This window comes from Acromyrmex echinatior, chromosome 9 (genome assembly GCF_024713525.1).
Source record: "Acromyrmex echinatior isolate Ae372 chromosome 9, ASM2471352v2, whole genome shotgun sequence".
NCBI classification, from domain to species: Eukaryota; Metazoa; Arthropoda; class Insecta; order Hymenoptera; family Formicidae; genus Acromyrmex; species Acromyrmex echinatior.
Genome location: NC_141860.1, coordinates 7760223 through 7773198, shown reverse-complemented (window position 1 = coordinate 7773198; position 12976 = coordinate 7760223). Strand labels below are relative to the sequence as shown.

The 12976-nt window shown below is 30.5% G+C and overlaps 5 protein-coding genes across 6 annotated transcripts; 3 read left to right on the top strand and 2 right to left on the bottom strand.

The window, feature by feature from the left end:
- Positions 1-151: 151 nt before the first annotated feature.
- On the bottom strand, positions 152-3084 carry Ercc1 (DNA excision repair protein Ercc1). Of its 2 annotated transcripts, none has more exons than XM_011058110.2 (5): positions 2961-3084; positions 1251-1369; positions 865-1059; positions 476-661; positions 152-363 (listed from the first exon to the last, which is right to left on the bottom strand). In XM_011058110.2, exons 1-5 carry the CDS (start codon positions 2986-2988, stop codon positions 154-156), a joined length of 738 nt encoding a protein of 245 aa, XP_011056412.1. In that variant the 5' UTR covers positions 2989-3084; the 3' UTR covers positions 152-153. The 2 variants fall into 2 exon arrangements, with proteins under 2 accessions (XP_011056412.1, XP_011056411.1); XM_011058109.2 differs by lacking the exon at positions 2961-3084 and adding an exon at positions 1775-2222.
- LOC105147232 (exosome complex component RRP4) lies at positions 2565-4571 on the top strand. The gene is made up of 3 exons (XM_087409877.1): positions 2565-2860; positions 2945-3185; positions 3853-4571. Exons 1-3 carry the CDS (start codon positions 2724-2726, stop codon positions 4369-4371), a joined length of 897 nt encoding a protein of 298 aa, XP_087266003.1. The 5' UTR covers positions 2565-2723; the 3' UTR covers positions 4372-4571.
- Positions 4572-4709: 138 nt separating this feature from the next.
- Positions 4710-7211, top strand: LOC105147230 (uncharacterized). The gene is made up of 3 exons (XM_011058108.2): positions 4710-4991; positions 5345-5589; positions 5831-7211. Exons 1-3 carry the CDS (start codon positions 4797-4799, stop codon positions 6387-6389), a joined length of 999 nt encoding a protein of 332 aa, XP_011056410.1. The 5' UTR covers positions 4710-4796; the 3' UTR covers positions 6390-7211.
- Positions 7212-7571: 360 nt separating this feature from the next.
- Positions 7572-10754, top strand: LOC105147229 (Uncharacterized protein C6orf136). The gene is made up of 5 exons (XM_011058106.2): positions 7572-7903; positions 8951-9478; positions 9689-9777; positions 9892-10116; positions 10364-10754. The coding sequence occupies exons 1-5, from the start codon at positions 7769-7771 to the stop codon at positions 10548-10550; spliced, it is 1164 nt and encodes a 387-aa protein (XP_011056408.1). The 5' UTR covers positions 7572-7768; the 3' UTR covers positions 10551-10754.
- A 475-nt stretch (positions 10755-11229) lies between these two features.
- On the bottom strand, positions 11230-12946 carry Rpb7 (DNA-directed RNA polymerase II subunit RPB7). Its single transcript, XM_011058105.2, has 8 exons — positions 12684-12946; positions 12486-12595; positions 12250-12409; positions 11806-11856; positions 11658-11723; positions 11505-11576; positions 11401-11434; positions 11230-11324 (listed from the first exon to the last, which is right to left on the bottom strand). Exons 1-8 carry the CDS (start codon positions 12693-12695, stop codon positions 11308-11310), a joined length of 522 nt encoding a protein of 173 aa, XP_011056407.1. The 5' UTR covers positions 12696-12946; the 3' UTR covers positions 11230-11307.
- Between the last annotated feature and the right edge of the window lie 30 nt (positions 12947-12976).

Below are 12976 nucleotides of genomic sequence, written 5' to 3'. Positions count from 1 at the left end.
TTAAAAAATTTTATTTTTTATAAATATTATATACATTTTTTGGTTGTGCGTATATGTTGTGACTTTATCTAATTATTTTATTGTAGCGCAATAATTCTATAGTTAATATAAAACTTTAATGTAAAATATTAAATATATATGTACTGGAAAATTTTATTTTTTTGTAGAGAGTTTTGGTGTGCATAGAAAAGATTCATGCAAAACCTTATGAAGTTTTTGAGCTTTATGTAGACCAAATCCTGGACATAAGGTTAAAGTGTTGGGTTGTGCTCTTACAATGTTAGCTAATGTGCCAAAAGTTGTTAGAAGAGTTGTTGCATCGGTTTTGTTGACAGATCTTACTGTCGTTAAAGCATTAACCAACTGTAACGAATATTTATTATATAAATATTTCTCTAATATATACATATATATAAAATATATACATATTTTTAAAATATATCTATATATATATATTTTAGTAGATAATAATTACTTTTTGATAAGGTGCTGTTTCGCTGCGTTCCATGATATTATCAGGGGGCTTGTTTTCATATATTTTATAAGTTTCAATAATTTTTCCTGCATCCTCTGCATTCCATGCTAACATTATTGTCAAGTCTGCCAAAATGGAAATCCTTGTTAAATGTTTCAAAGCATGATGAGGCTCGGGGACATCAATCTAATTGAATAAAAAAGTCTAATATAGATACAAAAAATTACAAAATTTCTAATTTATACAAAACTTAAGAAATTATAAATTGAATGCATATAATAGAAATAAATAATATAATTACGCCTAATCATAATTAATGTTGTATAAAGAATTATATTAATAGTCAATTATATTTTTATAAAACAAATATATAAATTGTAGTTATATACCTGTACTAAAAGCACTCGTAAGTTATACGCATTGCCCAACAACTTAAGTCTTTCATGAATATAATCAGGATTTAGTTGGTGATAACGAATTGATAAGAAAAGAGCACATGTAGTTTTTCCCATTACATAATCTGGCACAATGTCGGAATATTCCCATAATACATTTGTTATAAACTTTAATAACGGATTGCCTTTCTGGAGAGAAAGAAAAAATATTATACATTTTTAAAATTAAGTTTTAATATAACATGTTTTAAATTTTATTGACAAATTTACTTTCTATAAAAATATATTATTAACTTTGATTAGTGTACAGTTTGCAAAATATATTTACTCTTAAAAATTTATATTATAATATTTTATAAAATATAAGAAAACAGTATTACTTGCTTTGGACTGACAAGGACAGTGCTGGTTCTACTTGAAGATATTGCCGTGGAAGTTTCAGGCTTAGAAGCTGGCAAATCTGTGAAAAACTCAGATTTCTTCAAGTTGCTAAAAGCAGCTGAAAAAAAGAAATCCAAATTATAAAAAATACAGATAAAATTTTCAATTGTATTATAAGTAATATTCTAAATAATTAAAACTGTTAAAAATAGGTCTTGTAAATTAGTCTGCTCATAGATGCCAGTAGAAATCATACAATAGAATGTACGATTGCAGATTAACTATAGAAACCAAGCAGAGTTTATCATTCAATAGCTAATTAATATTTCATTGTGAAATTATGTATAGGTTTTGTTTGTAGTTTCTCTACTGGTAATTTGTTATCAACAGACTCTACTGACAGAACATGAGCTTAATGTAGATGCAAATTAATATAATCTATATGAAAATTCTATTCAAATCTATTGATAAACTGCTAACATATTACTGACATTTTACCTAATAATATTATAATATAACTTACTCTCGAAAGACATATTTTTAGCTTGTTTTGTCGGACATTCATCATCCAAATCTTCTGCATTTTCTATTGTATTATCCATAATACTAATTCTACAATAAGTCAGTAGTTGGTAGTCCTAAATCTTATCATGAATCGATGAAGTTGGCCAATAATCAACTTGTATGACTAATGCCCGTTTCTATCAATGTGGATTAATAATCTCGGTTCAACTTATTCTTGATCTTTTTCTTATTCTTAAAACTAGAAACCAAATCAATCGCAGTCGTAGGTGCGAAAAATCAATCATCTATTTAAATTAAGACTATTAAAACTTATAATTTCCGACTACTCATTGTAGAATCAGCTTAATCTCTCTCTTTCATTACATAAATATTTGATAAATATTTAGAATAACTCGCTCCTTATACGATAAAAATACACAATAACCTTAGTTTTGATGCGAGCTGATATATTTATGATTTTACAAACAGTAAGGGGCTCCGCACAATAAAAGGAAAAGAGAATAGAGAACAAGAATTTTAACCTATCAGAAACTGTGTATTCCACAACACATGATTTCTGATAGGTTGAAATTCTTAGGGGTTCTGCACAATAAAAGGAACAGGGAACAGAGAACAGAAAATAAGAATTCAACCTATTAGGAATCATGTATTGTATTCCACAATATATGATTTCTGATAGCTTGAAATTCTTATTCTCTGTTCTCTCTTCTCTATTCCTTTTATTATGCGGAACATCCAATGAGCTCCAATGAAAAAATTGCATATTAAAATTGGTGATGTGGCACTCATAACTCAAGAGTGGCACCATGACTCTTCTAAGTAAGGAATATGTCGTCAATCTGTTGATAGTTCAACGACATTTACGACCCGGTGACGCTTAACCAAAAAAAATTAAGCCGTTGAAAGGTGAGAGCAATCGGGCAATTAAATTTGGTCAATATTATTGTATGATGGCTCAATATTCGCCTATTAATGTACGTCTGGCGGTAAACAGAGTAGATTTCAATCTAATAACGAATAATGGCATCCAGCCACGGCTCTACACTCCTGGCGAGGAGATATCCAGTCAACCGGATTTTTTGAGGTAGATAGTTGGCTGCTTTGATTTTACGCAACACAGGATTGTGAAACTACAATATAATTGTTTGATTGGAACTGATTATTTAAGAGGCCATGGAACTTACGTTGATGATGAGAAAACGTTGCGTGCATCAGTCGCTGGAGTCTTAGAAAAGGTGAACAAACTTATATCGATTAGACCCTTGAAGGCACGTTATAATGGAGAGATCGGAGATCTTGTCGTAGGAAGGATAACGGAAGTACAACAGAAGCGTTGGAAAGTTGATATAAATGCTAAGCTTGATGCTGTCCTGTTGTTGTCCAGTGTTAATTTGCCTGGTGGTGAATTGGTAAGATATATATATATATATATATATATATAAATGAAACACTTCTATATTTTTTAAATATTTGTATAAAAATTTGAAATTTAAGCCTTGAGATTTAAGTTTTTTATGACATTTAAGTTAGTCTTAGGCTGGTATTCATAGTCGATTTTTATTTGAAGACCATCTTAAGTAATGTTTTAAGATATTAATACGGCTTTTTGATTGATTCGTGACATCTCAAAACTGAGCTTAAGATGCTTTTGAATATAAGAACTGACTATGAATATTGAATATAAGAACTGAATATGAATACTGATCTTAGAATCTATATGAATACTCTTTATATCTTTAGAATTTAGAAAAAAAACGTAATTATTATTTTCTTTAATTTATAATAACTTTTTATTTTTATATATGTTTGGTTTTGGCTTATTAAATTGGCTTATTTTTATTGGATATTAATATAATAAATTATTTTTTTACTTTGAAAAAAATAATTTTATTATTTATTATTATTATTATTCTTTAATGTAGTTGAATATTAATCAAAATATATTTCAGAATTATTAAATACTCTTATAATTAAGTTTTTTTTATAAAACTTTTATTTAGCAAAGTGTCAAAATAATAAAAAAATGTAACAGCTTTCAATATATCATACGTATTTGAATACTCTTTAAACTTGCAGAGAAGAAGATCTGCCGAAGATGAACAGACGATGCGCAGGTATTTGCAGGAAGGAGATCTGATTTGTGCAGAAGTGCAATCAATCTTCGCAGACGGCTCACTCTCTCTACATACGCGAGTATTGAAGTATGGCAAACTATCGCAGGGGATAATGTTAAAAGTACCACCGATGTTAATTCAACGCAAGAAGACACACTATCATACTCTAGAGAGTGGAGCCATTTTGATACTCGGTTATAACGGTTACGTATGGATCAGTGCAAACATTCAAAATGTCGATAAATCCGAGGGTGGTTTCACAGAGGATCTGTCGAAAATTCCTATAGAAAATCGCAATGTTTGCACACGGTTACGTAATTGCATCTTGATCCTGGCGCAATGCAACATGCTATTATCCGATACCTCCGTGACGTATGCTTACGAAGAATCCTTTAAGTACGACATACACGAGTTGTTGCATCCCGAAGCGATGGTCGACGTGTCGCTGTTAACGCATCAGAGACTCGCGCGGTCTATGTAATATCACGGCACAAATGAAATAATACTGTAATGCGAAATGATATAATTATGAGATAGAAGTCTAAAACTATAGTAAAGGAATAAAATTAATCCTTTCATTTGCAATCTTGAAATGTAAAAGACATGATAAATAAAACAATTTTTTATGTAATATTGTAATACACCGAGCTATTTGATAATAAATCGATTTGGTGACAAAAATCGATACTTGTAGAATACTTATTCTCTTCGAGAGAATCGAGTGGTTAGATTATAACATATTGCAGATAACAGCGATAAGTATTATATATAAAATATTGCAGTATTTTCGTCGATAGATCTATATTTGTCTGAACGGTCCAGGTGTAAAGTGATCGGACAGACGCTAATCTGAGTATTGATTAAACAAGTGGAACTTGGAAACAGGTAGTCGGCAAATAGAGAGACATGGACGCGTGTTTCAACGCTTTCGATAAAGACGGCGATGGATTCCTGTCAATTTCCGAATTTGATCTCATATGTCGCGCATTGTTTCGAAATGACCGCGGCAAGATTTACGGCCTCGAGGAGGATCAACTGCGCGAGGTGTATTCAATCTTCGATCTCAAAGGCGACGGCCTGATCGACCGAGAAGAATTTGAGGTATATAAGGAATGCTCATTATGTTATTAATTAACTTATAATAACGCATTTTAAGAGAGAGCTTAAGATATCAAATATAGAAAAAAATAATTTAAATTTAAACTTTTTTTAAATAAAAAGTATATTATTAGTTATATTTTTTTAACAATTTTTTTCTTGCTATCTTATCTGAGAAGATAATAGGATATCTATATAATGATATTAATCAATTTTATATTTAAGTATTTTGTTTTCTTTTTTAAATTATTTAGTTACCAAAAGTGTTAATAAATATCTGAATTGATGTATTCAAAACAATGACTTAATACTTATATATATACTTATATAAAATTATTTTTATTGGTCCAACGTAGGTGTGCTGGAACCGATGGATTAAAGTATGCACGCGTCCCAAAAGCGCTTTCTTAATTGTGGATGTGCAAAATGATTTTATAACAGGCTCCTTAAATATAAAGCAGTGCGCTGCGCAACACGATGGTTCGGAAGTAATCGATCCAATTAACCAATTGTTGGAAACTGTACCGTTCGATGCAGTGTTTTATTCCCTGGACTGGCATCCCGTGGACCATGTATCCTTCGTTGATAATTTGCACTTGAGGTAATTATATCTCAACATATTGCAAAATGCAAAATTTAAAGTCTATTATACCTTTACTTAAGATGTATCTATACAAACTTAAATCTTAAAATATTAAATTTTATATATTCAACTGCTCTATTTTTATCAAAGTATCAAAACTTGATATAAAAGTACGAAACAGATAATTGTAAAGAAAAAAAAAATAGCGGAAAGAAAATCTTTGCATATTGATATTTATTAGCAAATGTCGTTATCGCAGAAAGGTAGACATTAGCAGCAATATCTCGAAGGAAGCGGCGCGGGTATACGACACAGTAACGTTTCAAGGACCACCGTTGTTGAAGCAACGCCTGTGGCCTCGTCATTGCGTACAGGATTCTTGGGGTGCCGAGCTCCATAAGGACCTGAAGATCGTTAACAAAGCGATCAAGATCTACAAGGGCACGAATCCAGAAGTCGACTCGTATTCAGTGTTTTGGGACAACAAGAAGCTCACCGAGACCACGCTGTCGTCGCAGCTGCAGGAAAAAAGCGCCACCGATATCTATATCTGTGGATTGGCCTATGACGTTTGCGTGGGCGCTACTGCAGTGGATGCGCTTACTAGCGGTTATCGCACTATACTAATCGATGACTGCAGTCGTGGCGTGGACCTCGTTGACATTGAGAAGACCAAGGCCACTGTAATAGGCAGCAATGGCGTGATAGTGAATTCCAGCCAGGTGAAGGCTATGGTGGAAGGAAGAGACCGACGACCGGAACTCGGTTACAAACTCGCATTGGAAATTAAGCAAAAATTGAGCCTCGGTGAAGAATAATTATAGCAAATAATATAGTATATCTAGAAACATTTAAATGGTAGATTAATATAAAAGACCATGATCTCATTTTGAAGCAGATCTTGTATGCTTAGAAAAGTTGAAAATAAAAAGAAAAAAACGAAGAAAATGATGCAAAGAATTATAGAATGGAGATACTAAAGATGGTATCTCCAGTAGAATGGAGATGGTTTTCCGTTAAATGTTAAGATAATTAAATTAGATATTAGAACGTAAGCATTGAATTTGTTAATATAAGTATTATTTTTAGAAAGAATTCTTTAGGAGATAAAATTTATAAAATAAATTAGAAAGTCTGATCCAAGATCTGAAATGAGCGATATAAGTACTTAACTTAGTATAGAGATAAAATAATATATAAAATAGTTCATAGATATATAAAATTCAGTTGGTTTTAGAACTTAATGCGCGAAGAAAGATATTTAATTACATATTTATAATATTAAAAATAAATGTAAATTGAGTCAAGAATGATTTATCTATGTGCATGTATGTACATATTATTAATGAGAATTGAGTTTGGGAACAAAATTTTCATAATATGTACTTATAAAGTTATTATGTTACAGAATAACACAAGGTAAAATTAAGTCTTAGAATATGCTGCATATATTGACACATGTAAAATTATTATCTTGAAATGAAGGAATATAAAAAATGAGTTTTATTACACTTTACATTTACATATATTATGTATTACATACATTTTATTTATATTAAAATTCAACAATGTCGTTGGTGTTATTAGTTTTTGATTTACAATAAATTTGTCAATAAAAAAATAAAATATTAATATACAAATATTGTGTTATAATTTCTAAGAAAATAATCGACTAATATTTGCTCTATTATGATTTAATCTACAAAATTTATAATATTATATTTTCATTGACTTTTACAGATTAATTACATTTTGCATTTTTTAACAGATTCGTAACATATAAATATACATAAACATATTATAAAATATTAAATAAATTATGGATTTAGTACGGGACGATGCTTTATATTCGCCCGCGATTTTATTTCATTATCAGAAATTTACATAAAATTTCACAGCCATACAAAATAAAAAAATATTGTGTACAGCGAATTTCGAACTATTTTAAAAATATGTACATTTTGGCGCTACCTTATGAAGCGCTATCTCGTGAAGCGCACAAGAACGTGTCCGAATTCTTCGAACCGGAAACAGCCGGAAAGGATAACTGCGGACCGCGCAAGATCGTGTTGAAAAGCACGCGTAAAGCATCGCATAGTAGTTAACAGTGACTTGACACACCGTGTTGCATTATTTTTGCAGATCGTGGAGTATGTCGTTGATCTGAATAAGCTCTCGTCACGCGCGATCGCGTAACATGTCTTTGTGTTTTCGCACGTTACCCGGCCGGCTGTCGTCGCTCGTAAGCGGCGGCAGCAGCCGAAAAACACCATCAAAACTCAATCGTAATCAGCTACAGAAGAACATCGAGTCATCCGCCTTCCTAAAGCAGGTGCGTCGTGTGACCGATTCCGTTTGGCAAGTCTTCGTGTCGTAGCGTGTAAACGATACCTGCCAACGACTAACTGTTCTAACCTCCAAATGCTTATATAATCGCGTGATTCCGTAACGACAACAACGTTAAAACTCGCCGATCCACAGAACACGAATTTTTGTTATAATTTTTGCGACAGCGGCGAAATCCGAGCCTCCGATTCTTGTTAAGTCGTAATGATTAAAGAGTGATTTGAGGGCACGTCACGTTGTCGCAAAAATAAAAATGCTTGTATGTACACATCAGACTGTTTGTTGATATATAGTGTACAGAATGTTTCGGAAATATCACGCATTTTTTCTTTCAATTATAGACTTATTTCAAGCGAATTTTTCTGTAGTAAAAATACAAGAAATATAAATTTATGATAATAAGCTTCTAACAGTTGACTAAACTACGAACTAAACTTAAGTAATCTAAGTTTAAAAATAGAAACCATTATAACATGAGTGCTAATAAATCTAACACACACACATACACACACACACACACACACACACACACACATACACAGGGTTTTTCACATTTCCTCTTAAGAATGTATTCTTGAGGTAATTTTAAAACAAAGATCCTAATATAAAAATGTCGAGACTACAATAATTTTTTGAATTATAAGCTAACTTTAAATGCTTATAAGTCAAAAGCCATTTTACTTTTATAGTCTCTATTATTATTTCTAAATTGGATGGAAAGAATTAAGAAATAATAATAGAGGCTATAAAAGTAAAATGGTTTTGAACTTATAGCATTTAAAGTTAGCTTATAATTCAAAACATTATTGCAGTCTTGATATTTTTGTATTATATTTTCGTCTCAAAATTACTTCAAGAATATATTCTTAAGAGGAAATATAGTAGTTGAGACATTCTATATATAGAACTATTGTTATTTATATTTTAATCTGAATAATTTCCAATTTATAATCTTTTATGTTATAACTTTGTACAACTACATACTGCTTTTTACATATTGTTGTAGAATCTTACCATATCTATAAATTTTCAGTTCTTGGGTACACAGAGAACACTGTCTGTAAGAGCAAACACCACAGAAAAGTTGGTACCTTTTGCGGGATGTACATTTCCTCCAAGTTTATCGTTGACTTATCTTGTTCACAATCAATGGAATAAAAAGCTAGCCAAACGATACTCTGACGATGAGAGCAAGAATACAATGATGTATTGGGTCCAAAGCCCACGCAGGCTGCACAAGTCACAGAGACTCAGTATTGCCTTTTTGAAAGGCAGGAATCACTTAGCTCCTACAGGAATCATGTCAAACAATGTTAAAATGTTTCAGGCACAAAGTGTTATAGGAAATGATAATGATAATTCATTTCTATGTAATAATAGAGTGATTTCTTTAGAAAGTTTACACAGTAGTCAAGAAACAATTATTGATAAAAATATCTTATTTATTTCTGCTGATACAAGCAATACTCTAAAAATGAACTCGCAACAGTCACTACAAGAAAACGAGGATAAACCATCGCAGGAACAACTACAATCTATAGTCGATTGTCTTAGTCAAGATGTATGTCATATAATTTACAGGAAATTTTAGAATTATTTATACTACTTTCACTGACTTTAATTCGAACTTACAATTACGCTCCTTCAGAAACGAAGTACAATAAATCTGAGACAATTTTCTGAAGTATAGTTGTCTAGGATAAGAGATTCTCTTATGCTAGACAATTCTCTGGGCTAAACTATTATTTTCTGATTGAAATATTGTTTGTAGTTACCAAAGCTGTTTGTGAAACCTTTGAACACTTCGATATATACTGATGATCTAGTTTTTATTAACAATATTAGAGGAGTAACAACAAGGTAAATTAATTTTATTACATAAATTAATTTATGTAATAATTTCTAAAATAATAAGGAATGTCTACATTTTAAATATTGCTATTTTTTCATATATCTATTTAAAAAATATTACAGGGGGCTTAACAATTATGTTAAACAGTTAATACTGCTTAGGATAATTGGTCACATGAAATTTGCATATGTCAAATTAGATATCATAAAAATAACAATGCATCCTGAAAGCGATACCGTACAGGTTCGTTGGCGTATACGAGGTGTCACGGGCTGGAACGTGTTTACTATGTTTTGGAAGTATAAATTTTGGAAAATACAAGATGCCATAAGTACCAATCGCGATATGTAAGTATCATCTGTATTACAAAATTCATGTTAACAAAAACATTGTAATACAATTGTCATAAATTCTCGCAAACATTAATTCCAATTAATTGAAGTTTTTACTGTATTTGAAAAGAACTTTACTTTTCTAATTTCATATTAGAGATTTTTTTATTCTATCTTCAAGAAAAAATAAAATATTTAAATTCCCTTTAACTAATTTTCCTTATAGAAACTATGAAAATAATATGTATGGAAACTATTTCAGATGGTACGATGGCTTCTCTACTTTTTATGTTAATGCTAACGGCAAAATTTATAAGCATATTGCGGACAAGATGATGCCCGATCAAGATACAATCACGAAAAAGGAAGATCTACGTATCGCACCGAAATTAGCGCTATTCACAAATCTTGTAAATATATTTGGTAACAACGAAGATTCTATGAATTGAAAAATCGTTGTAATCACTGCCGGCTGATGGAATTATACGATTTTATTCAAATCATCACAACGAACAGAATAAGAATGCTTTTTTCCACAGTCAGTGGTTTCGCACGTTGCTGGCGTATCAATTTCATTGCAAATCTTTATGAAATAATGGTTGGTAGTAAATGAGAAATATGTGAATTAAAAAAAATGTACATTACCTAAACAATATCTTTGTATGATTATAAACTACCTATATCTGATTTTTTAATTGCTTAGTAATAGCAATGTCCATATAATTTTGCATTAGTGTTTCCGTAAAAAGATATGACAATTATATTACAGTATATTTAAAAAATGTTAGAAAATGAGACAATTGTTACCAGAATTAATAAGGCTATGTATCATCATTTGTTTTGCCTCTATAGATTGTTTATAACACAAGCTATCATTAGTTTATATATATATATATATATATATAATTTTGTACTTAATTTTATTTTATAAATATTACATTATCACAATTTATAATTTCTTTGAGAGTTGTTTTAATTCATTATTCTGACAATTATAAAAGATGTCTAAATTGTTACCGTTCTATCTAAATATGATTTTATATACTATTATTATATTTTCATATCTTTTTGTCGGATTGATTACATCGATCTTACACTTATAAAAAGATAGAAAATATTTTAAAACACTTGTATCGTTTTCAAAATATAAAATATATTCAGATAAACTAATAAATATTTTTAAATAAGACACAGATTGTAGCAATGCTAGTTGCATACGAGGCCTGAAAAAAGGAAAAATAAATTATAAATATATCATTTAAATGCCTTGCAAAACAATAATGTTAAATATTCTGTTACCTAAGTAATCGTCCATTAACGTGCCAATAGCAAACTGAAACAAAAAATTATATGTATGTAAATTGATGTAATACAAAAAGATTCAGTGTTAATTTAATACTTACAATTCCCGTGGCATCAACTCTTGTGCCCACAATTTTCAGTCTAATTTCATCATCTGCTTGAATAACTACGTCCTGAAAGATATGTTCGAATTTATTACTCTCACAATTACAAAAGTTTTGTTGCAACAAGCAACGTTTTATGACATGACTTACTTCTTCTTTTGATTTGTAACAGGCTGGATTCACATTTGGACAGAACTGCATATCCTCTGGAATTGACTATAGGAATTTAAATTTATATAATATTTATGTCATATATGTAACATATACTTAATTACTATATTTCATAATTATTACTTACGTGATGAGATATAAAGCATGAAAGTGGACCTATTTCAGCAAACATTCCAACCTGTAAATGTGACAATCGTGAGACATCAAGTTTAACAATTAATGAACGAATGTTGAGCGCGAGCGTGATATGGTAGACAGCGTCTATCATGCCAGAGTTCCCAAATTCGATCCCAGTAGGAACCAAAATATTTATGCTCGTAATTCCTCTCGGAAAAGGTCGGCAACCTCTCGAAAGTATCCTTGCCCACAAAAATGCCTCTCAAAAATTCATTGTTTGGAATCATTGTTTAAAACTAAGTTCTATATGCTCGTGGCAATTGAATAATTAATGCGAACCACAAGCATATGAGAAAGGTTAATATAGACCAGATATAAATATAAAGAAAAAGAAGAAAACGAATGTTTAAACAGATCATTCTATATTCTTGAAAAAGCATCTATTTGTTCCTACCTTATTCACTTGAGTCACAATCGCATCTAGCACTTCACCCTTGAATGGCCTGAATACAATCGCTTTATACTTGACTGGATATACTACAAAACCTTGTCCTGGTTGTATAATACCAGCTCCTATATTATCAATTGTCGTGACAGCTACGACAAAGCCATATCTAAACAAGCATATAAAGTTAACATAACTTAAGGTTTCGAAACTTTTTAATATTAAAATATACAAAAAATACTTACTTTCCTGTACAAGTCCCTTCTACCTCTGTATAGAGTTTTTGTTTTACAGTGTCGAGTAATTGGGGACCAAAGTATCGGGGATGTAACAAAATCTCATGTTCTAAAGAAATCTATATTTATTTAAAAAATTAAAAAGCAATTAATTTTGTTCTTTTGAATTTGATTAATTGATAGTAGAAATATATGAAATTAACTTACATGGTAAAACATGATTAAGCATTAATTGAAATAATATTATAAATATATAATTCAATTTAAATTTTTGAGAAAGTATTAAATAAACTTATCACTTAGTCAAGTTTATATTAGTCAAGTCAGTAAACAATATTTTGCCTTCCACTAGTTAATGAAGGATACAGTCAGATACAGTAAACAAAAATCTATATAGGTTATACTCGATCCGCATGCAATCGTTAAACTCCAGACACAATGGCACATTCAACAGATTCAAGTTTAGTGACCGCTCGCTGTTATTGATGTATTCTTCTAGA

Bases quoted from the DNA above. Each gene is read 5' to 3' on its own strand.
- LOC105147230 (XM_011058108.2), top strand. From the start codon at position 4,797: ATGGACGCGTGTTTCAACGCTTTCGATAAAGACGGCGATGGATTCCTG. The intron at 4,992-5,344 runs GTATATAAGGAA...GGTCCAACGTAG, and splicing joins TCGACCGAGAAGAATTTGAG to GTGTGCTGGAACCGATGGAT. The intron at 5,590-5,830 runs GTAATTATATCT...TCGTTATCGCAG, and splicing joins GTTGATAATTTGCACTTGAG to AAAGGTAGACATTAGCAGCA.
- LOC105147232 (XM_087409877.1), top strand. From the start codon at position 2,724: ATGATGGCTCAATATTCGCCTATTAATGTACGTCTGGCGGTAAACAGA. The intron at 2,861-2,944 runs GTAGATAGTTGG...TGATTATTTAAG, and splicing joins AGTCAACCGGATTTTTTGAG to AGGCCATGGAACTTACGTTG. The intron at 3,186-3,852 runs GTAAGATATATA...TTAAACTTGCAG, and splicing joins ATTTGCCTGGTGGTGAATTG to AGAAGAAGATCTGCCGAAGA.
- LOC105147229 (XM_011058106.2), top strand. From the start codon at position 7,769: ATGTCTTTGTGTTTTCGCACGTTACCCGGCCGGCTGTCGTCGCTCGTA. The intron at 9,479-9,688 runs GTATGTCATATA...TATTGTTTGTAG, and splicing joins TCGATTGTCTTAGTCAAGAT to TTACCAAAGCTGTTTGTGAA. The intron at 9,778-9,891 runs GTAAATTAATTT...AAAATATTACAG, and splicing joins ATTAGAGGAGTAACAACAAG to GGGGCTTAACAATTATGTTA.
- Ercc1 (XM_011058109.2), bottom strand. From the start codon at position 1,853: ATGGATAATACAATAGAAAATGCAGAAGATTTGGATGATGAATGTCCG. The intron at 1,060-1,250 runs GTAATACTGTTT...CTTTCTCTCCAG, and splicing joins TCCTTGTCAGTCCAAAGCAA to AAAGGCAATCCGTTATTAAA. The intron at 662-864 runs GTATATAACTAC...TTATTCAATTAG, and splicing joins TACGAGTGCTTTTAGTACAG to ATTGATGTCCCCGAGCCTCA.
- Rpb7 (XM_011058105.2), bottom strand. The intron at 11,724-11,805 runs GTAAGTAATAAT...AAATTCCTATAG, and splicing joins CATGCTTTATATCTCATCAC to TCAATTCCAGAGGATATGCA. The intron at 11,577-11,657 runs GTAAGTCATGTC...CATATCTTTCAG, and splicing joins GTTACAAATCAAAAGAAGAA to GACGTAGTTATTCAAGCAGA.